This window comes from Sparus aurata, chromosome 20, assembly GCF_900880675.1.
Source record: "Sparus aurata chromosome 20, fSpaAur1.1, whole genome shotgun sequence".
NCBI lineage: Eukaryota > Metazoa > Chordata > Actinopteri > Spariformes > Sparidae > Sparus > Sparus aurata.
Window position 1 is genome coordinate 12,519,819 of NC_044206.1, and position 27,346 is coordinate 12,547,164.

Consider the following 27,346-nt stretch of genomic DNA (forward strand, 5'->3'; position numbering starts at 1 on the left):
AATACAGGTCTTTCTGTGTTATCACTTCCCCAATAATTATTTGTATTTGAGTAAACAAGGTTGAGAGTAAATGAGAATATAACGAGGGCACAAGATAATCTTATAATCAATTTGCAACCTCTGCCATCAGTGTGAGTAGGTGTGTGAATGGGTGTAGGTGACAAGTGTTGTAAAGCCAGTCATTTACTATTTTACAGTAACTTCAAAGCAAATGCTCATTTCAAAGGACATAAAGCCACCTCCACGCTGCACACACAGAAAATGTATAATGAGATATATCCAAAATCAAATAGATTTGAACATAATATAAACAATATGATAGAAGAAAAAACATAAAGCACTGACTAAATGAAAAAAAAAGGAACTTACATTATACAATATGCATAATATCAGTGTAATATGAATGTTCTAAATTATAGCACAAATAGAAAGCTGCTATAATGACAATGGGGATAATTTGCAAAAGTAGAATTTGAATATTTAAATGTAAGTCAAGAGTAATAATAAATAACCTTTTTTTTTAAATACAAAAAACTACAAATGTCAACATTATTTTGCGAGATTGGCCCGCTGTCAACTTCGACAACAGCTTGGCTTGTGCTCGTTGTTTTCCGGCCACATTCGCTTGTTTCCGTAACCCCTCCTCCTGTCCAGCCTTCGAGTTGTCAGGGGCAACTAGGAGAGACGCTTTTTTGATCAGCCAGTAGGCTAACCACACAGCAACCCTGGAAGTTACGGTCGATGTTTTGAGTTATTCCGAGAATAAACGACCTCGTCGGCATTAACCTGACGAACACGGCAGCGAGGTCGGTCTCCTTCCTATTTCACCGGGAGGTTAGCTTCATTTTGCTGTGGCCAGTGCCAGCAATTGATGCTAACTTTGGCTAGCTTATCTAGCTTAGCTAATGTTAGCAGCTAACGTTAAAGCTAATTTAACCATTAGTAACACAACACAACTAACGTTTGTGGGGGCTGATAACGCAAGCCATTATGGTGAAGCTCAGTTTAAATCTGCATTGTGTATTTGTACCCGGTAGTGAACTAGCTTACTAAGTCAGTTAACGTTACACATAAAGTGAAATGATAACGTTACATATGGAATCATAACCCTGCTGGAAAAGACAGAAGTAGCTAGGAAAAGTACTGTGCACTGCACAACAAATGCAGAAACGTGAAAACAAACCATATTAGCATATATTGAGGATCACCAAACTCCCATCCACTGTTTCTTCTCTCCCATCCAGAGAGGAGCACTGGGGACATGGCGGTGTACTTTGACCACCGTATTGAGGCCCCTGGAAGCAGTGGTGTGCCCTCTCAGTTGACCTGGCACCCTGCTCTTCCTGTCCTGGCCGTGGCCTCAAGCAGCCCCACCACTGGAGGCAATGTGGACCTCTACCTGCAGCAGGTACACACTGTGCCCCTCTGTGTGAATATCATTGATACTCACCTAATACTTAACGATGCTCGCACACTTCATCCTTGTTCGCTTGCAGGGAGAGTATGTGGAGAGCTGCCATTTGGAGAGTCCTCACCAACCCACAGTGCTGCGCTGGCATCCCACAAAGCCACTGTTGGCACTAGGATGGGAGAATGGAGAGGTAGTGCTGCTGTCACACCCCTCCGGAGATCAAACAGGTCTTCCCAGCACACACACGGCCTGCATCACACTGCTGGAGTGGAGTAGCTCTGGCAGCCGGTTGGTAACTGGTGATCAAGTGAGTGTGTTGCAATCACTGTACACTCGTGCTTATATGTACTTGTCATGTCGACATACTAATGCATTTGAGGAATAGCATGTATGATAATGACGCTTTTTTTTCTGGGAATACTTGCAATTTAGATTTCTTCTTAATGTACCACATAAATAACGTGTGATCATTTAATGACAGACTGGAGCGCTTGCAGTATGGAAGGTAGATGCCAGAGGAAGACTTCAAAGTAGCCCCCTTATGAAGAATGATTATAACAAACCTCTGACTTGCTGCGTTTTCAGACCAGCCTCACCTGGAGAGTAAGTAAATAGCATCCAATGCTCTGAGTTGGTCATGAATGCGGTGTTGCTAATAGTTGGACCTTATTTATGTTACAGCGATGTGGCAAAGCTAGCCCGGGCATCAGTGAGTGGAGATGAGAGCGCTCTGGACATGTTCAGCTGGAAGGGCGCACCTCTGAAGATGGGCCCACAGGAGGGCCTCGCATTCTACGTCAGCACTGCAGATGGTAAGATTTGGTCTTTTTGTTGTGTGCAGCAATTTTTTTTTTTTTTTTTTTTATAACTCTCTTTATTGGTTTTCCTCATTTTGACATAAAACACATCAAACAATACAAACACCATACACATTCACACGTACACGTTTATATAAAAGAGTCATTTAAGTTGTATTACCTTGTATATCTCAAAATGAAATTAGACAGATGAAGAGGGTTAAATAAAAAGATAAATAAAAAAAAATATATATATATAATCCAATAAGGGTACAGGAATGAAATTGAATAAATAAAATCAAATATTAAAAATAATAAAATAAAAGTTCTTTCCTTCTATTAAAAGCACTTCTATAACTTGACCTCAGACTATGTGTTGTTGTTAAAATAATCCATAAACGGTTGCCAAATTCTATAAAACTTACTTTCCTGATTTTTCAGTAAGAATCTGATCTTCTCCAACTCTAAATGTCTCATTACATCTGTCATAAGATTTGAATAAGTTGGGGCTGCCTTTTGCTTTGTGCAGCATTTTTAAGTAATTTCCTGTGAGTATACTGTCTTTAACAGTCGTTATTGCTGACCAGTGATTTTCAGTGATGACCATTCTCTCTGAGATGACTCACAGTCAAAAAACGTTTGTGGTTTAAAATGATGTCTTACAATGACAATAGCTCTCTTTTCAGCTCTGCTGTCTAAAACAGTGTTGCCAAAAGGAATCTAGAGAGAGCTGAGAGAGAATCTAACAGTCTTAATGAATTACATTTAATCCAGCCATACGTTTGGATTAATGAACCATGTTAAGCCATGTTACGTTACACTCATTTTCAGAAATAACCAAACATCACGCCAACTTTGGCAGAGTGACATTGAAAAAACAAAAACAACCTCACAAACATATATGATAATGTTGTACTATGAGTCGACATCTTACTCTTCTCATCTTTAACTCTATGTGCCATGTTTTCTAGGAAAGGTCCACGGTGTTGATGAATTTTGCAAGACAAGCACTCTTCTCAGCGTGGAGGGTGCAATAAAGAAACTGTTCTACCTTGAGAAAAGAGAGGCGCTCGCTGTGATCACAGAGACCATGATGCTGTCACAGTACACTCTCGGACCAGAGGGAGGAGCCCAGGAATTTATGAAGGTATACTAAAATCAACATAGTTTCATCAACTGAAGTATGGCATTTAATGGCTTGTGTTTGTACTGCACTGTACATATCACTGTAAAGGCCCCAGTGAGTGTTTGAACTAAAACACAGGTTCGTTTTTGACCATGTTTTTTCATGACAGGTTAAGTTGAGCAGCAAGACCGGGCAGAACGTAGACATTATCTGGACAGACAACAGCCTCCTCATCACAGCAACAGGGGAACATGTCATCAGGTCAGTCTACACATCCCTGTTATGCTATATCTTCCCAGTTTAAAGCTGTATGTGTCTGAATGTCTGTTGCTTTTAATATTTCAGGCTGTGGGACCTGGAGCGAGATGACAACTATGTTTTACCTCTCGACGAGACCCTGGGGTTTGAGAGAGGAGAGATGATCAACTGTGTTTCATACTGTGCTGGAAAAGGTAACTGCAAAACATTTGTCTGATAGTGTGAACAGCAGAAAGTGCTGTTTTTTCTTTAAAGGTCTGTCGATTTGTTGGTTTCAAGATGATTTTTTTTCAAACCTCGATTGTCAAAATCAAACTATTGGTGTGCAAACTTGTTTCAAACCTCAAAAAGCCTCACTGCTTTTGTATGATATTCCTTCTTTCTCAGAAATCTTGGCAGCTGGTACCAGCCATGGGCGCATAGCATTGTGGAGGATGGTGGTGCAGCCTGGCAGCAACAGAGGTGACACCAAGGCCCAGTGGAAGCTTCAGACACCCACAGAGATACAGGGAAATGTCGTTCAGCTGCAGGTACTGACTGGACCAGCAGTAGGGCATAACATTTGTTTAGACAAATCATATAGTACAAACTTAACAACATCAATATGTATGTGAAGTTCACTTTGACCTTCTATTTAAGTGGGGCTCTAGCCTGAATCTGCTGGCGGCCAACAACTCAAACACAGTGCTGATCCTGTGTGAGCATGTGATGTCAGCCCACTTCAGCCAGCAGGTGGCAGCAGTGCAGCTCACTCCGACCCAGCTCAGCATCACTCAGTTCAGCACAGGAGCTCACCTTGCTCTGCAGTCTGACATGCACATCAAGGGAGTCTGTGTTACCAAGGTAATTGAGGAGCTGATTTTTCTCTGCATCTAACAAAAGATACTGAACTCCTCTACAATGGTTTGGCAATAATTTGTAAAAAAGCTCAAACTGATGTCATGGTAACTGGATGTGTGTTGTCAAACCTGCAGGATTCAGTGACAGTCTGGAGTGGCAAGCAGATCACTGTGTATGAGCTCTCAGGGACAGTTCTTCGCAATACAGGTACAACACATACACTAACTAAATGAACCAAACTGCATCTTTTTAGATGAAATATTTTATAAACTGCACTGATTCTTCAGACCTTTATCCCAGTTTTCATTTGTAAAATTTCTCCACTTCTGTCTCCACAACTTCCCAGGATCCTTTCCTTGTGATTCACACATTGTAGCGGTGCATGGAGAGAACCTCTACACTGTGGAACCTAACAGGGTCCAGATTCGTACGCCACAGGTCTGTTGTCCCCCTATAGAATCTACTAACCGAGATTCACTTAAACGCAGAGACGTATCAAAAGTGGCATTTGTTGTCCGAAATTTGGTTAATTGTTGCGTGATTTTCTTTCCTCTTTTCTGTTCAGGGCACTGTGAAGCAGCTGCTGACCTTCTCCAAGGCAGAGGGCAACCCTGTACTACTCAGTGTGTGTCAGTCCTACCTGGTGGTAGGCACTGACACAGCGCACATCAGAGTTTTTGACCTCTCCCGAAGGTATATTAATGTGGATGCTGTTTCACTTCCTTTAGTTAAAAAATGTAGTAAAATAATGACAGCTAGCTTCCATATGTAATACATTTCTGCACATTGACAATTTCTGCATTAAAAGTACTGTTCTTACTATGTTTCTTTATAGAGATGCCAAAGCTCACTGCAGTGCTAAGAACCTGACTGACCAGATTGCCAATCTGGGAGCGCTGAGGTCGGTCAAATGTAATGCCAACGGCAGCCAAGTTAGCATCCTAATCTCTCAGGTGAATAGACAACACACACTGGTCATCCTCTTCCTTCTGAAATCAGTTTTTGAGAGCAGATGCTAATATGTATTATAGAAGCCATGAGTACCTCATGCTTATTTTCAGCATCTTAAAATGTAACCATATTGTGTGAATATTTCTGTTAGCTGAACTGTATATGTAAACCCTCCCCTCAGGTTAATGGACGACCTGATCACAAAGTGTACTTTTATGACGTCGAGATGGACACTGTGACACACTTTGACTTCTTCATTGGCAGACCGTCTAGTAGTATCTCACAGCACGAAGAAAGTGAAAGGTAACCGCCATTGCTGTAGACCGAAGGGTTTGCGGTGCATATAAAGTCTGTTTTATTTTTCACTATTGCATTTATAGTAAGAAGTTAGATGTGATGATAACAATTTTTTGGTTAAGGTACCTTGAAAGTGCTCAAAAAACCACTTGAATTTTACTTTTGAGAAGCTGTATGAACCTTTTATTTTGTATTCTTCCAGTTTAAAAGTTTCTTCTCTGGTTATCTCGCACTTACTTATTCCAGGCAGCAGTTTCAGGCGACAGAGCTCAGTGGTCGCTGCCCGATGTCTCACTTCTGGGACGAGAGTGAACCTCGTCTTTTTGTTTGCGAAACGGTACCGATCAGCTCCGAATCCTCATCAACTAACTTCTTGGATACGGTAAAGACTGCTCCTCAACGTTGAGATGGTCCTGTATAGATCTATGCATGTGATTTTAAGTAGATTTAAAAGTAGTTTGATAGTGTGTTGTTGTCTTCTTTCTGCTCAGACGGACGTGTCGGTGGTGACGCTCTTCTGTACGCAGGAGCACGGGCTCCTGCTGCAGGACTGCTATCCTAAACCTTCGGGCCTGCAGGCGCTCCTCGCTCTGGATGTGCCCTACTATTGTTTCAGCTGTAAGGTGAGAACACTCTGTTCTGCTCGTGTGTTGTCTCTGCAGAGGGGGGTTTAACTCTGGAAAGTTGAAGGCAGACTGTTTCATCTTGAGTTTTCTCAAATGTAGTCTTTGTATTTTGGTTTGCACCAATCATCACTATTCTTGTGTGTTTGGTCTTACACACCCCAGCTTTTATTTCGGAGGGGGGGTGTCTTTCAACCAGAAGTAAGTGTCTGTCCCCTACAGTCTGTTCAGAAAGCTCCAGTATCGTGATTGTGTATGCCTTGTGCTGCATTCAAGCAACGAATAAAGCAGCACAAGTGCATCCCTGAATTATCTAGATCTCACTATGCTGTGTCCAATTCCCATCCACCTTGACATGAATAGATTTGTTTTGTGATGCTTCGTTGTTGTGTGGTTTGCTCCATTGCTGTCCATTCTCCAAAGCCCCTGTTTTCCCCCATGATTCATCACATCACATTACCTTTTGTAATAATGATCGTACCTCACAACATGCCTCGTTCATTACTGACTGTGAATCACATGTTTACCGATCTCTCCTATCTGCTCAATCCCATCCTCAGCCCGGTGAGAGAGATCCAGGGTTACCAGAGATTTCCACATCATCTGTGCCTCCCCAGCCGCCGAGGGGGTCGGTTGCCCAGTTCCCCCACATGGTGTCCAGGCGACCACTCCGAGACTTTGTGGGCCTGGAGAACTGCGAGAAGGCCACCCGCGACGCCATGCTCAACTTCAGCTTCTACCTGACCATTGGCGATATGGACGAAGCCTTCAAGTCCATCAAGCTCATCAAGAGGTAAGGCAGTGCAGACGTCTGATCGCTGTCATCACTTCTCCCAGCAGTCTTCTTCACAGGCACTTTAGTTCAAAGGCTAATCAAAGGCCATAGGGATAGCATTGTTGCTGCAGCCTTGACGCTTCTCAGAATTCTCTACAATGGTTTGCAGTGGGAGAGCAGCAACTGATTGCTTTTGACAAACACTGAGAATGGGGCATTGTTGCCACTCTTGACTCCTCATCTCATTTGACGCCTTTGACTGTTGAGGTCAACATGGAGGAAAACTACCACAATAGTTTTGTAGCCTTAACTTTGACATGCCCTCTATAAGTCTGACAGGTGATCGAGGTTGAATGCTGCCCAAAGTTTTGTCTCGTTCCTAAGAATTAAGAACGTAACACCACTATTTGAACATAAGACCAAGCTCAGCAATTTGTGAATCATACCCCGATGCTGTAATTGAATCAGATCCACCAGAGCATAGCTTTTATTTGTTTACGATAGCACATTTTAAACACAGGACATGATTAAGGACTTTTTCTGTGTCTGTGCTGTGGGAAGGAACTCTTCAATGTGTATATATGTGACTGTTTCTGTTAGTGTGCGGGTGTGTTCTGAAGGGATGTACTTTTCTAAACATACTGTGACTCACATGCACACACACACAGACACACATCAGGTCCCCCTGCCAGTTTGGTCCAAAAGGAGTGCCTTACAATTCTTGCAAACATTGAATCAGGTCACTAAAAGGATGTGCGTGTCCATTCCTCTGTGTGAGTGTGAGTGTGAGTGTGTGTGTGTGTGTGTGTGTGTGTGTGTGTGTGTGTGTGTGTGTGTGGGTCTTTTGGAAACATATATGTAATTTCAGCAGGGATCTGATATTATCTTTGGCAGAATACGTGATTCAGAGCACTCGTTGTGAATTCTGCTGTGGTATTGCTTGCGCACGTACAAACATGACACAAATGGGAAAATAGCATACCTCAACGGCCGGATATTCCAGAGCATTTAATTGAAGTGATGACAGATTCACTAAGTTCCTCATTGATGGCTATTTTTACTGCAGCTTCTTTTTTTTTTAGATCTTTATTGTGTTCGATTCCCGCATATCTCCACCCACAGGAATATATACTTCCTGTCACATTAACCTGTATCTACTGGGACTTGTATCTACGGCGCAGGTTTTTGATTGAAAAAAGGTTCTCATAGTCAGAGACTGGTGATCCAGAACTCAGGTCGTATATTAAAAGTGATATAGTAAAATATCTGTTGGAGACTGGAGGGAGGATACAGACTTTTCACATTGTGTGCATTAAAGGGTCAGTTCACGCTAATTAAAGACGTGTAACATATGCAACCCCAATACCAACAATGTAGGGATACCATATAAAATGTACAAAGAGAATGCGATGGTTTACAAATTCTTCTTGATTATCTTCTGAATAATGGTCCTTTTCCTCTTTTGCTCGGTGGACACAACATCTGTGGTTTCTGAAACCAATTTCGAACTTTTCACACCAGTCCTTTTCAGAGGAGTTAATATACTGCTTTTGCTTTTGTGTTTCCTGACACTGATTTTCTGAAGTATTCCCAAGCCCATGTGGTAATATCCTTTCTACAATCAGGTCGGATGTGATGCTGTGCCGCCTGAGGGATCAAAGATCACGGCCATTCAATGTTAGTTTTGGGCCTTGCCCCTTATGTGCACACTATTACTCCAGATTCTCTTAATCGTTTAATGATATTATGTATTATAATTTAATCCTTGATTGATTGGCTGATCTTTCTCAAGGATGCCACTTCATGATATGATTGCGTGTTCTCAGTAAACCTTTTTACTTGTGAAATGTTCCAGACAGGTGTTTTCTGAGCTCTCTACGAGTCTACCAGTCTTTTGTTGCCTCTGTCCCAACTTTTTTGAAACACGTTGCCGGCATCAAATTTAGAATAAGCATATGTTCACTAAAAACAATAAAGTTAATGAGGTAAAACAATACATATGTTGTCTTTGTACTGTTTTAACTAAATATATATCAAAAATGATTAGCAGTTATTGTTTTATTTAGGTTTTATACAGCATCGCAACTTGTGTGACAGATAAAACCCACTACCCAACTCTTAAAAAGGAACATGGCAGTACTAAGATGTCTATATCAGAAGAGGCTTTATAATCCAGTCTCCGTCTATCAACGGGGCTTTACTCAGCGTTGTCCCCATTTTCAAAATCAGATATTCTCAGTATGAAAGTTCCCCTGCCTCCTGTAGCAGCCTGTCAGATACAGGTTGGAATGTCTTTATTCAGTCCAGACTGCACTACTTCCTCTCATTCATGTTGTCCTTGACTTTAGGTGACATGCTGCAAGGTTATCTGCCTGTATGAATGCATGCCTTGTCTTACTGTCGTTTTGCCAGTACATTTGCTATTTAAAAGTTAAACTCCCTGATTCCATTAGGAACAAAAACACCATCGGAAGTGTTCAGGGGTGAAGCAACAACTGAAGATGTTGTAGTACATGTGACCCCCATGTACTTCACTGAAGCATGGAGTTCTTTTCTGCTGTTAGCCTTTTTATTGCACACAATATTCATATTAATTTTTATCTTTACACTCACTGGTCATTAATCTGTGAAGGAGTCTTTTTGGAGTGTGTTTTATAGTTGCATTGCTGAATAAGGCTGCAACTACCTACCTACCTACCTACCTACCTACCTACCTACCTATCTATCTAACTATCCACCTAACTAACCAACTAACTAACTAACTAACTAATCAGTGACAGTGACAGTTCATATAGACTAGGCCAGGGTAATCATCAGTCTTGACATCCATGATCCCTGACTCCTTTTTTTTAGCTGTAACAATATCTAACAGCCTTCCTCAGTGAAAATATTATAATTTTTTTATGACCACAGAGCAAATTCCAGTTGCTGAAAAATGCTTTGATACATGGTTGTCCTACATGATTGTCAGAAGTATCACACATCTACAGATTTTCAACCAAAGGCTGCACAGTTATTAGAGGTGCAATATATCAGAAATGGCCACCTGGCAAATTCCTACTCAAAACAAGTAGCTAGCAGCATTTCACTCGAAGAACGGACAAATGTTGGTGTTTACGCTGTTACCACGGAAGGTTTGGACCTGGATGAGTCAGGGCGAACTGGTTAGCATGCTAACTTCAGTAGAGAGATTGCAACACAATCCATAGATGTCATTACGTCAAAACTGTTACTCATTTTGTTGATAATTTCAGTGAATTTTTAACGTTTAAAACTAAATTTCCGCCTCTAAACATACAGGGGGCAGCATATCACCCAAGGAACCCTTAATTGCTGCTCACAGTACTCTTTGCTGTAGCTATCTTAAGTTAAAGCTATTAGCTGCCCTTAGCTAGTTAGCAAAATTCGCCCTGCAGCTAGTGGCCCTAAGCAGACTTCAAGCATAGAGTGGTAGTATGAGATGGGGCAGGTAGCTATCTCTGCGACACAGTACATAGATGTCTTTGACATAATGTCAATGCTGTTGTTTCTTTACACTCTGTTGGTGATGTTAGTTATTCATTTTTTAAATGATTCCAACTAACATTGTTGCCATATCTTACATATTGCACCTTAACATTATTACAAATGTGTTGGTATGTGTTGACCTATTCTGATCCAGCACTCTGCGCAGGTTGGTTATTAAAAAGAGACAGAAAAGTATAACATTTTGTCTGCCCAGGACATTTTCCTTTTGCCATGGTATCAAAAGAGAAATTGAGTGCAATTTTTTAGAGTTCAGAATGATTCTAAGCTCTGATATATGATATAAGCTCAGTTAAAAGTTAGTAAGTGGACCTTGCGTTTAGAATATCAGAGACACAGTCTTGAAAGTCTGTTGTTAAAAGTTAAACAGATGATACAAGTTAGGCTCTGTGTAACATTTAAAAATGTGTTTAATGAAGTGCTCTGTTGTCCATATGTTAGGTGTGGTATTGGACACCAAAACAGCAGCAACAACAACGACCACTTTGTTCGTATATTTACCGACAAATTTATTGAATTTAAATGATATATTATTATTTTAGTGTGCCCCTATGCTTGGCAATGTGGAAGACCACACTAACAGTCTTGAGTTCTTTGCAGAAGTGTGATATGGTCACAATATGACTACAACTACTAATGATAGCACTATTCTTTACACAACTATATTATATTAATTTAAGTATACATTATGTACCAAAAGCGAGCAGAGTTTCATATGGAAAGCATCATGAACAATAAAAATTCAGTACATTGCCAAAACATTTGATCAATTTAGCCAATGAAACAAAATCAAAATCAGTTCATTTATTGCAGGTAATTTGGCTTTTTTATTTTCCTTTTTTTAAGAGGAGTAATATTCTCGTGGCAATGACTCAGAGAGAACATTCCTTCCTATCTTTCAGTAGGTACATTTTTTTAAAATCCAAAAATCACCTCTCATTGGCTGTTTTTTAAATATCGGAAGTGATTTGGTTAAGCCAAATCGACTCTGCTTTACCTTGTTAGTTAACCTACTTACTTGCGACATATATTGTTAATATTAATAGGTATTAGAATTGTAATAAGCTTTAAATGGATGAAAACAATTATGAGGTATTCTGGTATTACATTTTCAACACCTTTCAATATGTCCAATTTAAAATTATGCAGGAGGCCGTTTAATAAGTGCACATAGAACAAAATAGGTCAAGTTCCAGCTTGATCTTTCCAAAAGCAGGATGTTTCATATTTTATAATGCATATTTAGCTATCAGTTAGCTCATCCAAGCATGAATAAATGAAACATCATACAATATTGAATATGTTTTCAAAGTTAAGGTCTGCTTATGCAGAAATTTAAGTTAAATCTGTAACTTTTGTGCATTAAGCAGCAAAATAATTCTGATATCTTTGTTTATGTTGGGAGAAATTGTGAAATATACAGTTTTACAATTGCAAGTTTATGTTAGCCCAGCTGATGTGGAGTCACAGACATGTCTTCTTCTCTTGAGAGTCACACAGGAGGCTCCTAGCTGAACTCCAAAATGGATAGCTGACAGTCCCGTCAGTGTCCTGTCAGTCCCAGTGTGAATGGGGCTACTGTGGTCTGTTACTCCTTGTTGGCTCAACAAGGTGACTCCACGTAGTCATTGTCTAGACGCGGGTGGAAAGGCGATGCCAATGAGCGGCTGATGATTATAACTCGAGGTGTAAGGCAGTCATCGCGGCGATGTAAAATGTTCCAGATGAGCATGGCCGCGGCCATCGTGGCCAGCAGGCATGCTGCTATGTCCAAGTAGCAAGAGTATGACAGGTGTGTGTAGGGCCCGATCCTGTAGAAGGTCACGAGTCCAATTACCAGCACAAAACCTACAGAGGAACACAGAGAGGAAAGGATTAAATCGGTACATGCACTGCCATCCTTATTTATGTTTGAATCCATTTATGAAAAAGCCTGCTGTGTCATGCTTTACATTAATACATATTTATCCATGTGTACTTTTGTTGGTCAGTGAAGAAATATAAGGTATGATTTCAACCCTGTTGAAGTTAGACCAAGATGCTTTTATGCAAACAGAAGGCAGGGACAAGTGTTCAATCCCCTGTATCCATACATTATCAAGAGAATGTCCTGAGTCTACAGCCATGCTAATGCTTTAAGCCAAATGCTAACATCAGCATGCTCACAATGACAATGGTAATGCTAACTGTTCGTTCATGTGCTGTCGGAATTATTGGATAAAGGTTTTTCGACTGGGAAAATTCCTGTGAATGCCCTCTCATGTCGAAACAACAATTAGAAAGTTGGAAAAAAAATGGTAACACAAATTGCAGAGCTGGCGTCAAATGACGCTAAAACATAGTGGATGAAAGTGAACATTGGGTTGATGGTGAGAAACTTTTACCAAAGCCATGTATTGTATAGTCATTGTATCGTTTCCGGGCAGCTGTAGCTCAGCGGGTCAGCTAGTGATCGGAAGTTCACTGGTTCAAATCTCAGCACCGGGCTGAGCTGAGCCGCATGTCGAAGTATCCTTGAGCAAGATACTGAACCTCAAATTGCTCCTGATGTGTGGTTGGCATGGCGGCCTCTGCCATCAGTGAGGCCCTGCGATGAGCTAGCGACTTGTCCAGCTCACCCTGCCCTCGCCCAGAGACAGCTGGGATTGGCTCCAGCAAAAACCCCTGCGACCCCATAAAAGGGATAAAGCGGTTACAGACAATGGATGGATGTATCGTTTCAGCTTCAGCATCAGCATCAGCTTTCGAGGTTGTTTTAACTTTGAGAGATGAAATGCAATACAGCTTCTTTTTGGCATCCATGTTGCTCCTGTTTTACCATGTTTCCCTCTCGTGTTGGCATGCCAACGTTAGCTCTGAACACAAAGTCACTTTGATTAGTTTTGCAAATGTAAAATCTGTAGTGATGACAGATGAAAATTGGATTGTCAAAATCAGTAGGATTAGTCCTCTGGGGATCATGAATGTTTGTGCAAAATTCCCTCCTAGTCGTTGAGATCGTTCTGTCTGGACTGATAGACATTGTTATCTGTAGAGAGACGCTGCAAACATGATTGTGAATTGATGAAGTGCTGGTCACAGAAAAGAAAATATTCCTCGGCCTGTTTCTAGTATAAGGTAATTTAAAATGTCCCTAACCCTGAGCTTTTTGATATCCCACATGCTGACATTAAGGCATCCCTTCAGCCCTGGATTTTACAGTTTAGCGGGAGCTCTGTGTGGGGCCTTTGAATTTGGAAATCTGTTTCCTCCTGGGAAGAACTTCTGAGGCCTCGGGATCAAAGTTCTGAATAGTGTAAAAATATCAGAGCATGAGTATGTGCACGGGGAGAGCCTTTGAGATGTTTTATCTGCTGATTTCTTTGATTCACAGAAGTTTAACTCACGCGATGAGGAACCCCTGTCTGCATGTTAGGGCCTTCAATTCCATGGTGTTTCTCTGATCTTTACTTTCATTTATTGACACTATCTGTGGTAGGAAGTTATTCATTGTCTCCATAGGCCACGGCTTTCCTTATTCTTTACCATTAGAGGGGTGTAGTACTGGAATGATTAGTCAATAAATTAATGAATTGGTTCGAAAGAAGGACTTTTGGACTGTAGGTTGGACAAAATAAGCGATTGAAGACATCATTTTGGGCTCTGGGAATTTTTTTTAACATTCTATAGACTAAACTTTTAATTGATTATTCATGGGAATAACCAGCAGAATAAACGATAATGAAGATAATTATTATTTGCAAGCCCTAGTGTGTATGAAATCCCACATATTTTCATGCTATGAAAGTATCCCCCAGTCCATTAGTCATTCACAGCATTGAAGTGCGGTCTGGAGCTGAGTAATAGTTTAACAATAATGTAGTCAGAAAATTTGCCCCGTCCTCAGTGGTATAAATACAGGGACCAAAAATAATCACTGGAAATATGGATGTTGGTGCTTTAGGATATGAATCAATCCGTTTCCTGAAGCTGTCAGCAAGTTAATTTTATTCTTTTCTCTGCCTCTAAAGCATGGCCGTCATTGTTTTAAGTGAGGATGTGAATAATTGTGTCTGTGTATCATCGCGTGTCTACCACTGTGTGTACGCTCAAGAATGCAACTGTTTGCTCAATCTCTTCATGTTTAACCTGTCTGGCTCCTTATCCAAGAAAATGAATAATCTCCTGTCCTCCAGGTTCCAGCCAGGGGTGGGTTGTGTGAACCTCTTTTTTGGCACTGACTTATCAATCAAACTTCCTTCCTCTTCTTCCTCTTTCCATCCTTCCTTCCTTCCCACTCCTCCACACCCTAAGCTTAGAGGTTAATAAATTTGCTGGACGTTTGACATGATCTGTCACAGAGAAAATCTAAACAATTCTTAACCTAAGGCCAGGTCTTGGAAATTAATTTAGCTGAGTTGTTTTCCCTTAGTGAGGAATGTCTCGGTTTATTCTTAAAGGGCATGTAATTGATTGAAGAGACAAGCCTGCTTGGGTGTATCTCTCACGCCTGTATGACTCCCTTATTACTTGGAAACCGATGAGCCACATACTTCTGGGAAGTTGGACTTCTCCATGAGCCAAATATAACAGAACAGAATTTAGTCTCATAGATGTAGTTCCTCAGAATTAAAAGAAATGATTAAGTGCATCACAGAGAGACTTGACCGGCAGTCACGGCATGTTAGAGCTGCGTCCATTCAGAAAACACATTCCGGGGGTGAAATGACCAATATTGTGCTTTCATCCCCGGACCTGCCAACACTGCTGAGATATCACTGAATGGAACTTGATATTGTTATTCCACAGTCGGCTTGCAATAACTGAGCATTTGGCACCATTGAAAATGAAAACACTCCAGAGAAAGAGGATGATGGGTAAAAATATCTCCATTCATTCACAGCCGAGGCCCATTGACTGACTCAGTGGGGGAGGTCTTAAGTAGGAACAGGGAATTAATTACTGAATGGTACAAGACTTACAGTTTTCTTTACTCAGACAATTAAGCCCTTTTACTTGAGGATAAATTTGGTAAATGGGTGCTGTTGTTAATGTATTTTGGGTGCTATTATTTTCAGATTTCATATGAATTATTTTGAGGCTTATTTAAAGTGAAACTCTCGCCAAAATGCAACTTAGGCTTTTTTGTGAATGTATATGAGTCAAACCTTCGTATAAAGGCGTAATTACGACGAAAGAGGCACTTTTAAGATTAACCGTATTTTCGTTTTTGGGTCAAACTCATTTTCAATGCGAGGGCTTGGGGCACTTTAGTGATAGCATCAAAATCGCTATTTTAAAAACACTAAGAAGGCTTGACACAACATGAAACGTTGCTCGTAGTATCACCAGGGTCTCTACACCTGAACACGAGCATTGAGAACATTGTTTGTGTACACAGAGTTTACTAAAAAGAAAGTTTTTGAACACCTCACCTTAGCAGTAGCTTGTTCCGCTAGCCGCTGTCATGACAGCCGAGAAGTATCGATCTCCGAATGTGATGTAACATGGAGGAGAGTTGAGATAAAACACTACCGTCTTCCGGCAACTATCCACGCAATATCTCACGTGACTTTACTGGCTTTTGATAATAGTTTTTCTTATATGAGGCTCCTTTCTCAACTTCAAGGTCAATATTGTTTTTCGCTAACGACAAAACAATGAATTATCCGTGCATTTATATGGAACTAAGCTTTAGGAGTGGTCCACCTTTACTCACCTCCATGTTACGTTGCATTCGGAGCGAACGGAGGAAACATCTGCTAACGTGAGTTGTCCAAAAACTTCCTTTTTAGTAAACTCTGTGTCAAACAGTGTTCCCAATGCTCGAGTTCATGTGTAGAGACCCTGATGATAATATGAGCAAAGTTTCATGTTGTGTTGAGCATTCTTAGTGATATGAAAATAGCGATTTTGATGCTATCGCTAAAGTGCCCCAAGCACCCCCATTTAAAATGAGTTTGACCAGAAAAACAAAAATACGGTAAATCTTAAAAATGCCTCTTTCGTCGTAATTATGCTTTTACATGAAGGTTTGACTCATATACATTAACAAAAAAAGCCTAGGTTGCATTTTGGCGAGAGTTTCACTTTAAGGCAGCTAAATAACTTTCATTACTGGTGAATCTGACTCTTTGTAAATTGATTAACTGTATAATGAGTAACAACATATAATCTCAAATGCTAGCGTTCTGACCGGAGAGATGACTATGCCAGTATGTTGATCAGCCCACCTCTTTGGCCCCGACTGAAATATATCAACAATTAATGAGGATGAGTAACAGTCTGATACTGAAGGTGAAAGCCCTGGAAAGAGCTTAAAAAATGGACCTTGAGTTGGGATTTTATTTGTCAAATTAATCTTGGTTCTCTGTTGATGTTTTTTAAACTCCCAAATGAAAATAAAGATAAATAAATATAGAAACCACACTGACAAGCATAGCAGCATGATGACAACCTCATTCCTCTTAAATTGAATTGCGTTTTCTAGTTTTGGTTGGGGACATTCCATTTGCCAAGATATATATCATCACTGTATGTCACTCTTTGGTGACCATTTATGGTAAGACAGTAAAAGAGCATTGCTGTTTAGAGATGTTGGGGAAATAGATGTGTACTTTTTCACTATTGTTACTGAAGCCAACAATTATGAATCATCATGATTATCATTGACCGCATTACTGAAAGTGCTATCAATTTCCACCATCCATGTTGGTGATAATTATTTGTGAAATATGGTTATTTGGCCATTTGAGAGACAAGTTCCTGCTAACTGAGGTTTGACTGGTGGTGTCTAATATTAGAAAATATTGTTGTGCTGGGTGGGTCTCAATCCTCTCACCAAGGCCCTCAGATAAAAGTCCTCATCCCTGTTGCAATGCGTGCTAAAGACGGCAACGACAAAGAGCAGATTCTTTATTTGCTGCTGCTCTAGGACATTTTGTAAACACAGACTTAAAAGCTCGGCCAGCTTATCTAGACGGAGACAATTCCCACCCTGTTGTCACATGTACCACGGGACGTTTCTCTACCAAAACACACGATAAACACACAATCACAAGACACACACACACACACACACACACACACACACACACACACACATACACAAAACCTGCATGCGCATAATCCCTCCTGCCAGCTCACACACAAACACACAGTCCCTGTCGAAAACTGTCTTTCCCGTCCATTCCCCCCTCCCCTCTTTTTCCTTCTTCAGCTCGGGGGTTTGCATAACAGGTAGTCACAGACATTTCCTCGTCCTGAGCAGGGATATCCTGGCGCCCGACAGTCGCTCCCTGGCTCGCTGCAACTCTGGCCCATGAATTCTGGACTGGGACTAAATTTAGACCCAGAGCAGACCCCCTTCATGCCGCACTGCCACAATGATACCAACCGACTGAGGGACCACTGCACACACAACACACTTCCTCAGAAGGGGCACTGGGACAGGCCATACCAGCCAACACTTCGTGTGGCACAGTGGGGTGGATTGAGGGATGGGTGTTGGTTGTAGAGGAGGTTTGTCAGCAATCTACTCTTAGTTGTGTCTCGTGCTAATTAATCCTTAGGACGGCCCAATTTATCCTCCTGGTTTCTTGTTCTTCCTCATCTTTTTTTTTCTCAAATCAAACACAACAGTTTGAGAAAACCATGTTTAAGTGAAGACAGGCAGGAATAATATGATGAATTTAAGTAGTGAAGTAAGTCAAGTCCACTGGTCACATTTCGACTACATCATCCACATTTATCATGAGTTTAGACTTATGTTAGGAAAAGATCTGCATTTATAAAAGACATTTCACTGAGCAAACTCAAGAGGTTTGCTGCCTTCTGTTCAGTGTCTTCCTGTAGATTCATCCCTCAGGAGCTGATCTTCAGTGAAGGAGAGCCAGTTTAGCTCTTGGGATTTTGTCCCCTCTCTTGCACCGGAGAGCGTGTGAACTTTGCTCTGAAGCCTCTATTTTTTCGTGCCATGAACACCAGCATATTGCATAGGATACTTGGCATTCGCATCAGAAAGGTGTTTCTTTATGTCGATGCAAACAAACAAGAAACAGAAGTGCTCATACTCACTGGCTAGCTGGAAGAGTGCAGCAATGGCCTCCTCCCACCACTGGGATTCCTGTGTGATGAAAGGCAGCTCCACCAGGCCAAGGAGGAAGATCAGCTGACCAACAGTCAGGGCCACGGTCGCCATCAGGTTACATGCCCGCATCATGTCAAACTGCACTTGAGGGACCAGAAAACGAGCTGTGTCATTTTATCTGCACTAGTCAAAATGCATTAATTGGACGTGCATGACGAGTCAGGTTGAGTCCAAATTCATCTGAATGTTTGCGCAACACAAAACCTCGAAGCACGTCTTTGTCTGACATCAGTAGGCATTGCTGCCCATTGTGCAGAGTAAAGCTGGCCAATGGGCCTTCGGTGTTTCCCACGCTTGTTCTTGAATGAAAATATCTCAATGGAGCTTAATTTAGCAGAGCACACTAATACTCCACAACTCTGACTCACCCTGATAACATTTTTACTCAAAACATGTCAGGAACACAAGTGCTCAACAAAAAACCCTGATGTAATCCGCTTTAAGGAAAATAACAATCAATAAATTACTGGCTGCCATGTGCTGCTGTTTACATAAATATATCCATGTATATGTGTCAGTGACCTAAAAGTACTGTTGTTTGTATCAAGTTGATCTGTTGTCTTCAATCTTGATAATACCAGTCAATACATCAACCAGTCTGATGGGAAACACATTTGTCACCATGAAATGTGTTAATCCTGAGTGTAAAAAAAAAAAAACTAACATTCAAACCAGGTATGAAAACAGGCATAAAAACTTACATTTGACAGTGCTGCGGGACTCCTGGTAGCCTGCAAACTCAGAGCCCCATCCCAGGCTTACGCACTGCCTCTGCGTCCCCTGCACTCGTCTTCCAGCCTGGTCGTCGTCGCGGCCCCTTTCCCCACCTGTGGGGCACATCTTCCACAGTCCCACGCTCCGCTTGCGTCCGTCCTCCAGCGCCTGCAGGACCCAGCTGGGGGTGAAGGCTGCAACATTGTTTAAGACTAGGGAGAGCAGGGCTACCGCCACCGCCGCCGCCACTAGCCTCTGCACAGCCATACGACGCTTGCCGCCGCGCGCCACCTCTCCTCCTCCCTCGCGCCCCTCCTCGGTCCCCTGTTCCTCCTCAGTGTCCTGCCCGCTCCCTCGCCTCTCCTCCAGGGCACCAGCAGTGCTCTGGGCCCCCTGGCTCCTCTCCACCTCCACCTCCACCTCCAGCTGTTAGCGAGTGTTGCCCCAGCTCACACGGAGGTGGAATTGACAAGAGTGTTGTCTTGAGACTTAGCTAAAGGACATCTCCGTTCATCCTCATTCAGGAGGTGGTTGTTGTCGTCGCAGCAGATCCTTAGCCCTCTTCCTCAGACAGCACTGCGGGTACGCCGGGGTTAATCCAACTGACACCTAGGTCCATTCCACTGGCTCTGGCTGGCTGCACCTTGACTATTGGATCTTGGTCCTTGCTTGGTTTTCTCCCTGCTTTTAATGTTATCTTCTCCTTTTCCTTTTTTCAGTGCTTTGCCTGTTGCATTGACTTCTGTGTGTGCATCTGGCTTCTCTACGCAGGCAGCAGATTGTTTTTCTGGTTTCTTTTCTTTTTTGTCCTTTCTCCTGCCACTTCACGTCTCCCTCGGAGCAGTACAGATGCAAATATGTGCAGTTTCCAAGAACGATGTTGCTCCGATCTGACTCACCAGTGGCTTGACTGAGGTTTACGCTCAACTAGAAGACTGCCTGACTGGAGAACAAGGAGTCCTTTAACCCACCTCCTTTTGCTTCTCTCTGTCCTTCCCTCTCTCTCTCTCTCCCTCGCTCTGTTTCTCTGCAAATCCTTGAGGTCAGAGTTGAAATGTGGGGGAGCTGCTGTTCGTCCTGGTCCGAGACATCAGTTTGCAACTTTTAACAAGCTCCCTCCTTCATGATCACTTTAAATGTGTGCGTGTCAGTGTGTTTGTGTGCGAGAATGTCCAAAAGACCCCCTCCTTAGACGTCACGCACGTGTATTCTTTTGTCTGGAGCCCAGGGGGCGTTTGCTAAAGTCTTCTCTCTCTCTCTCTCTCTCTCTCTCTCGTGCGCAACAAACATATTGGCTGCCACACTCAGCCCAGCAACAGGATGTGTTTCCTGAGAGGAAAAGAGGATGGGAAGAGAGGCCAAATGTAGACCTGTTCCTTCTCTTGTCTTTCCTTTTTGGGCTCCCTAGATCTTGCCGCTCTGTGCACAGCAAGCTCTGTTTTTCTCGGCATTGTATAGTATTTCACTTTTGGTTTCAGGGTCAGTTTTCTGTTACCATGTAGAGCAAGATCTTGGCTACTCTTGCATTCTTTTTCTTCACTTGGCCGCCGTTCCCCCTCTTATAGCATGGCCCCTAAAGATTTGGGGTATTTCCTGTTGCCTAACTTTAATAAACAGCCCACATCTGTATCAGCTAAAGCAAGGAGGAGGGTGGGTACGCAAATAGAGACCAGATGGCTGTGGAATCTTAAATTTGGAATTGAAGCAAAAAGAAAAAGGGGGGCAGAGGGACTGATTTACGTCAGCAGGACAAGAGGGAAAAAAGGAAAGACAGCAGAAGAAAATCACGCCTCTCGCTTTGAGTTAAAGTCCTGCACACATTCTTGTGTCTTCTATATAGTGTTTGTGTGCAGGAGGTTATTTTCTTGATAAATGTTGAAATAATTCTACAGTACTAGAGGTCTGGTGAGTGAGACCCGAAGGCATACTTGTCACCTTTTTCAAATGTAAACTAAGGGCAAAACTGTGAATAACTGTATGTACATTTAACATTTAACATTTACATTTAACTGTTTTCACTGTTGAATAATGAAACAAGCATTCAGTGATTACACATAACCCTGACAAACAAGCCATTTCTCTTCTCTTCTCTCCGTAGTAAAGCGGTATGGGAAAACATGGCACGGATGTGTGTGAAAACCCGCCGGCTGGATGTGGCACGCGTGTGCCTTGGGAATATGGGAAATGCCAGGGCAGCGAAAGCACTGAAGGAGGCGGAGGCTGAACCGGAGCCCGAAGCCCAAGTGGCCATGTTGGCCATTCAGCTCGGCATGCTGGTGAGATATTAAAGTATTAGAGGACTTATAGACAATGTTGGAAAGTTTATTAATCTGTTTTCGGGAATAAGGTGACCTTGATGACGATATACTGATGTACTGTTCTTTCTTTTGCTAAAAAACCAAGATACATTAAAATGTAAACATGGTAGATAATGCTATATAGAAAATATAAGCTTACAACACCTTAAAGGCCATCATAACTCCAGATTATGAAACCCATCAAGACGACACTTTGCCCTTTGGCCACATCCTTTAGCCACAAATAACATGGCCTCTTTTTACCCTCTAAGCATTGCGCCACACAGAGACCGTGGGACTTTCCTGACTTATCTTTCCATCATCATTTCCTGTCCTCCAATAGGAAGATGCAGAGAAGTTGTACAAGTGCTGTCAACGCTACGACCTGCTGAACAATTTCTATCAGGCCTCTGGCCAATGGGAACAAGCTCTGGAAACAGCTGAGAACCGCGACCGCATCCATCTACGCACCACCTACTACAATTATGCCAAATATCTGGAGTCCATGGGCGACAAGACTCGTGCCCTGGCATAGTAAGGCAGAATCTGTTCTGTGTTTATATTGAATGTTTACGGGGCAAAATTACTGTGGGAACGAAGTTTGATTGTCAGCCTTTTTGTTCCAGTTATGAGAATTCAGACACACACAGGGTCGAAGTGCCCAGAATGCTGCAGGATGACACGCCGTCTCTAGAGATCTACGTTAACAAAATGAAAGACAAGTAAGTTTCTTTTGATGATAAAAGCCCTTTCATACCACAATACTCCCACTATATTCATACACTAAGTTACATTTAAACATCTTATCCATCCAGGAACATCTATAAGTGGTGGGCCCAGTACCTGGAGAGCCAGTCAGACATGGATTCAGCTCTGCGTTACTATGAATGTGCCCAGGATTACCTCTCCCTCGTTCGAGTCCACTGCTACATGGGGAACATTCAGAAGGTGAATAATACAATATGTTGTATTAGGGTGGTCATGAAACATGTATGTTTCTACTGTCAACACTTGATATTAAAGGGACAATATGTAAGAGTTTAGTTAAAAAACACTGAAGAATAAAAATAACAGTTTTGAAGTTATGACATTTATTATGCTATGATGTTAGCATGCTAACCACCTAGCCTCAGCTCTTCCCAGTCCAAAGCTCCTGTGCTAACAGTGTGAACACCAACACATATCTGGTCCCAGAGCTCCCAGTCAAAGCCGCTAGCTGAATGGCGATACTGAGCTAACCGAACTAGCGAGTTAACAGTGGCGACATTTAGAGGCAATGAGCGATTACTCTTACTCCTTTATCTGCTTTGGGTATGAATTTTACAGGTGGCCAATTCTTACATATTGCACCTTTTAATGGCGTCTTCAAAATGTAATTCTTTTCAATAGCCAGTTAGGTTACACTTTATACTGTATTATGGCACACATATTGGCTTTTCATCAGTCATTGTAAAGCAATTATTATTGCCTGATTCTGCATGACCATATTCTACAGCTACCGGGTCATTAACTAGTGACCAAAGAAGCTACTGTACATGATTTACAATCTTAATACGCTTTTGCTCAGTATGGGCCTTATCTTAAGTAACAAAATGTGAGTATAGTAGAGCAGGATCCCAAGGGTTATAAATAGTTAGCAAAAGTAATAGTAATAGTTCTAGCTATTTGGACCATACTAGGCAAAGCATCGGAGCATCAAGCATTATAATTGTACATCAACTTCCTTAGTTACTATCAATAAGCAGTGATCAAGAGGTTTATGATGGAAAACCGTAATTAATGGTGAGTTAGCAGCTGTAGAATATAGTCATGCAAAATAAGGCATTGAATAATGTGTTGTAATGAATAATCAATGGTACATTTGTAGTTAATGAAACTTCCATATAATCCTTATTGATTGCATTTGCAGAATGCATAGCTGTGTATTGCAGTAGTGAGTTTTTCATAGATGTGATTATGTACTTACTTATTTTATCAGGCATCTGAGATAGCCAATGACACAGGCGACAGGGCAGCATCATACCACCTGGCCAGACACTACGAGGGCCATGATGACATCAAACAGGCCGTCCACTTCTACACACGAGCCCAGGCCTACAACAATGCTATACGCCTTTGTAAGGTAAGGTCCTCCGCTGTGTACTTTTCTGCTCATTCTTAGTTGGTTATCTCTGTGAATGCCCCACAGACAGGTTATTTATGAATCATTTGTGATCGTGATATTCATTGGCAGGAATGTGACATTTTATCCTCAATCACTAAAAACAAGACTGTATTCTTTCAATATGTTCAACCTTCATTGTTATTGCTGTGCTGTAGTCTCTCAGTGGGTCGGTTGATTTGTGTCTAAACAGGAGACTGGTTTGGACGACCAGCTGATGAACCTGGCTCTGCTCAGCAACCCAGAGGACATGATGGAGGCTGCCTGTTACTATGAGGAGAAAGGCACCCACATGGACCGAGCTGTGGAGCTCTACCACAAGGTCCCAGCTAATTTTTTCCTATTTTTCTCAATGGCTGCTCTTATTGGTGCATTCTTAAACACTCCACAAGGGGGGAGTGTTGCACTATTTATTCATTCTGAACAAATGTTGATTGGTGAAAAAAATTAAGGTAATATGTTTTGTGACAGCAGTATGCTTTTTTTTGGCCATTTTCTCCACTGTAGGCGGGTTATGTCTCCAAAGCTCTGGAGTTGGCCTTTGCCACGCAACAGTTCACTATACTTCAGATGATCGCAGAGGATCTGAACGAGAACTCTGACCCAGCCATCCTGGCACGCTGCTCTGACTTCTTCATCACACATTCCCAATATGATAAGGCTGTGGAGTTACTAGTAGCAGCCAAGAAGGTATGCTGTTTGTGAAACATCTTTACCTGTACATTGTAAATATCAATTAATATGTGCAAACTTACGTGTGTTTCTTCATTTGCATGTGTACACGAACAAAGTACAATCAAGCCCTGGAGTTGTGTGTGATCCAGAACTTGACCATCACAGAGGAACTTGCAGAGAGGATGACTGTGACTGATTCAAAAGACTTATCTGAAGAGGCCCGGAAGGAGCTGCTGGAGAGGATAGCTGACTGCTGCATGCGTCAGGGCAACTACCACCTGGCTACCAAGAAATACACACAGGCGGGCAACAAGCTCAAGGTAATACTGCAATGTGTGGTAGACCTTATGCAGGTATGTGCATGCAAGTTAAAATGACTATGTTAACCCTTAAAAATGTGTTTCTTTCTCAAACAGGCCATGAGGGCACTCCTGAAGTCAGGCGACACAGAGAAAATCGTATTCTTTGCCAATGTTTCTCGCCAGAAGGAGCTTTTCATCATGGCTGCTAACTACCTCCAGTCTCTGGACTGGCGGAATAATCCGGAGATCTTGAAGACAATCATTGGTTTCTACACTAAAGGCAGGGCACTGGACCTGCTTGCTGGCTTCTATGAAGCCTGTGCTCAGGTAGAGTAATACACTGATAATAACAATAATCATTTTGAAAGAAGTTAGTAAAATTTAGGACCTTAAATAACTACAAGCATTTTAAGTAGGAAAAATGTTACTATGAAGTTGTTGTAACTATGTAGTTTTGGTTAAGACATTCAAAATCAGAATTTTTATATTTACATACAGAAACTATGTTAAATGCTCAGTAAACAACGTTTTCCTTTGTTTACCATTGTGAAGGTGGAGATTGATGATTACCAGAACTATGAAAAGGCTCTAGATGCTTTGACTGAGGCTTTCAAGTGCGTCTCAAAAGCAAAGGACTCTTCAGCTGGACAGCAGGAAGCAAGACTGGCTGACCTGCAGCACAAAATCACCCTAATCAAGAAGTTTGTCCACGCACGCAGGTAATTATGTATCTTACATTAATAAAAAAAATATATCCCTTTTTCCTTTTCCGAAAAAGGCATTTCTTTAATGTCCTTTATTGCCCAAACTTTGTCTTTGTCTGCAGGTTGTACACGGAGGATGCTGGTGAGGCTGTGCGGTTATGTGAAGCCCTGCTGGAGGAGCCAGAGTTGGACCCTGCTGTCAGGATTGGAGACGCATTTGGTTTCCTAGTGGAGCACCACTGTCAGCAAGGCAACTTTCAAGTGGTGACTATTATTTTTCTAACTTTTTTAACAGGTCAAATAAAACTTTGGTAAAAGGAAATGTCTGCATCCTGTTAAAGAAAGTGATAAAGTCCTCAGACAAACACTTGTCTCTTTATCTTCATTCCCTCTGTCTCCTCCAGGCCTACCGTAAGCTGGAGGAGCTCCAGAAGCTTTTGCCATCGCAGAATGTCCGGTACTATGTCAGCCAGGCAAGCTTCGAGGCCCTGCAAAAAGAGATCGGTATCCCTATGGAACGTGGTGAACGCAGGCAAAGTCTGAAGGGAGAGGATGAAGTGGAGGAGGACTTAAATGTGTCCTAAGTCTCACCGATGACTTCTATTTTGTTGAACAATATAATATATTTTCATATGTTTAGATTATGTTTTTGTGTGTATGAAGGGTCTGCATTTTCAAGCTCATGAATATGCAGAGTCTGCAATTTCTCGGACCGTGAAAGACTGTGCAGTTGGTTCTGTGCAAAAACGGCAACAAGATGTGTCGGAGTTATCGGCAGAAGTCACACTGGTACAAAATGAGCATTAGAAAGCACTTCATTATCACACAGTGGACGAGCACTGTGGAGCAAAGGCAGAGGAGATGGAGAGAAAGAAAGCAACAATAAGACCACACGAGGTTATTGATAATCTTTCACATTCCTAAAGTTGAACTGCAAGGATGTCTCCTACCTCAGAGAACTATATATTTGACCTGCAAGACGAGAAGGGATCAACACTAGAAGCTCTAATTATTGAGCTTTTATATATAAATGGCCACATTCACATGGATTTAAAAACGTCTTTAAAATCTAATTCAGAGGTGGTGATATTTACAAGATTACTAAACTCTCAGAAGTATCCATTATATCTGTTTTTCAAAAATGTTGAACCAAGTCACCTTTAACCTGTATGATCTGCAAAAGAGGGTAAACTAATGTTATTGCTTGATGCAGCTTTGTTCTGTTGTCAGCCCTGGATTGATTGAAAGAAAGGTACGGATTGATGAATACAATTTATTGCCTTTGAGCTGAATTTTTATATCCAAGTTTGCTGTTTGTTATAGATTCACCCTCAGATCTATTACGGTTCACATGCATCTGGTACAATGTATTTTTTTATTCAGTCGATGTATTCATTGTAAGTGTCCTGTCAGTGTCAAAATCCCTATCTGTGTAAAGCATTTTGCAGCTATTTTTGATAACCTGTGACTCAATTTATACTTAGCACATGATAATGTGAATTTCACATCACAATACGTTGTTCTATCTCTTGTACGGTTCCTATAATAAAACATTTTTAAAATCAAACTGTATGGCCTGAAAGGTTTTTAAAAACAATAGTGGTATTCATATTGATATAGCTGTGATAAACTGTGAGGCTGGTGATGCTTTGGCACATGTTAACAACAGCTCGTCAGGAGACAGCAGCTGTCCCAACTGTAGGCACAAGATGGCGCCGCTGTCAATGACATTGCAGTGGCTCGAATGTGTTTTACAGGATGG

At 41.7% G+C, this 27,346-nt stretch overlaps 2 protein-coding genes across 2 annotated transcripts; one reads left to right on the plus strand and one right to left on the minus strand.

The window, feature by feature from the left end:
* The first annotated feature begins 654 nt into the window (after positions 1–654).
* Positions 655–27,151, plus strand: ift140 (intraflagellar transport 140 homolog (Chlamydomonas)). Its single transcript, XM_030400661.1, has 30 exons — positions 655–806; positions 1,245–1,408; positions 1,497–1,718; positions 1,893–2,014; positions 2,093–2,223; positions 3,180–3,355; positions 3,504–3,595; positions 3,680–3,786; positions 3,980–4,122; positions 4,232–4,435; positions 4,567–4,639; positions 4,779–4,870; positions 4,998–5,125; positions 5,268–5,385; positions 5,565–5,686; positions 5,927–6,062; positions 6,172–6,303; positions 6,864–7,096; positions 21,544–21,721; positions 22,086–22,276; positions 22,369–22,464; positions 22,558–22,690; positions 23,721–23,864; positions 24,097–24,225; positions 24,411–24,593; positions 24,695–24,898; positions 24,995–25,207; positions 25,433–25,599; positions 25,707–25,848; positions 25,989–27,151. Exons 2-30 carry the CDS (start codon positions 1,262–1,264, stop codon positions 26,166–26,168), a joined length of 4,338 nt encoding a protein of 1,445 aa, XP_030256521.1. The 5' UTR covers positions 655–806; positions 1,245–1,261; the 3' UTR covers positions 26,169–27,151.
* tmem204 (transmembrane protein 204) lies at positions 10,996–20,643 on the minus strand. Its single transcript, XM_030400662.1, has 3 exons — positions 19,433–20,643; positions 18,659–18,814; positions 10,996–12,451 (listed from the first exon to the last, which is right to left on the minus strand). Exons 1-3 carry the CDS (start codon positions 19,710–19,712, stop codon positions 12,207–12,209), a joined length of 681 nt encoding a protein of 226 aa, XP_030256522.1. The 5' UTR covers positions 19,713–20,643; the 3' UTR covers positions 10,996–12,206.
* Positions 27,152–27,346: the final 195 nt, after the last annotated feature.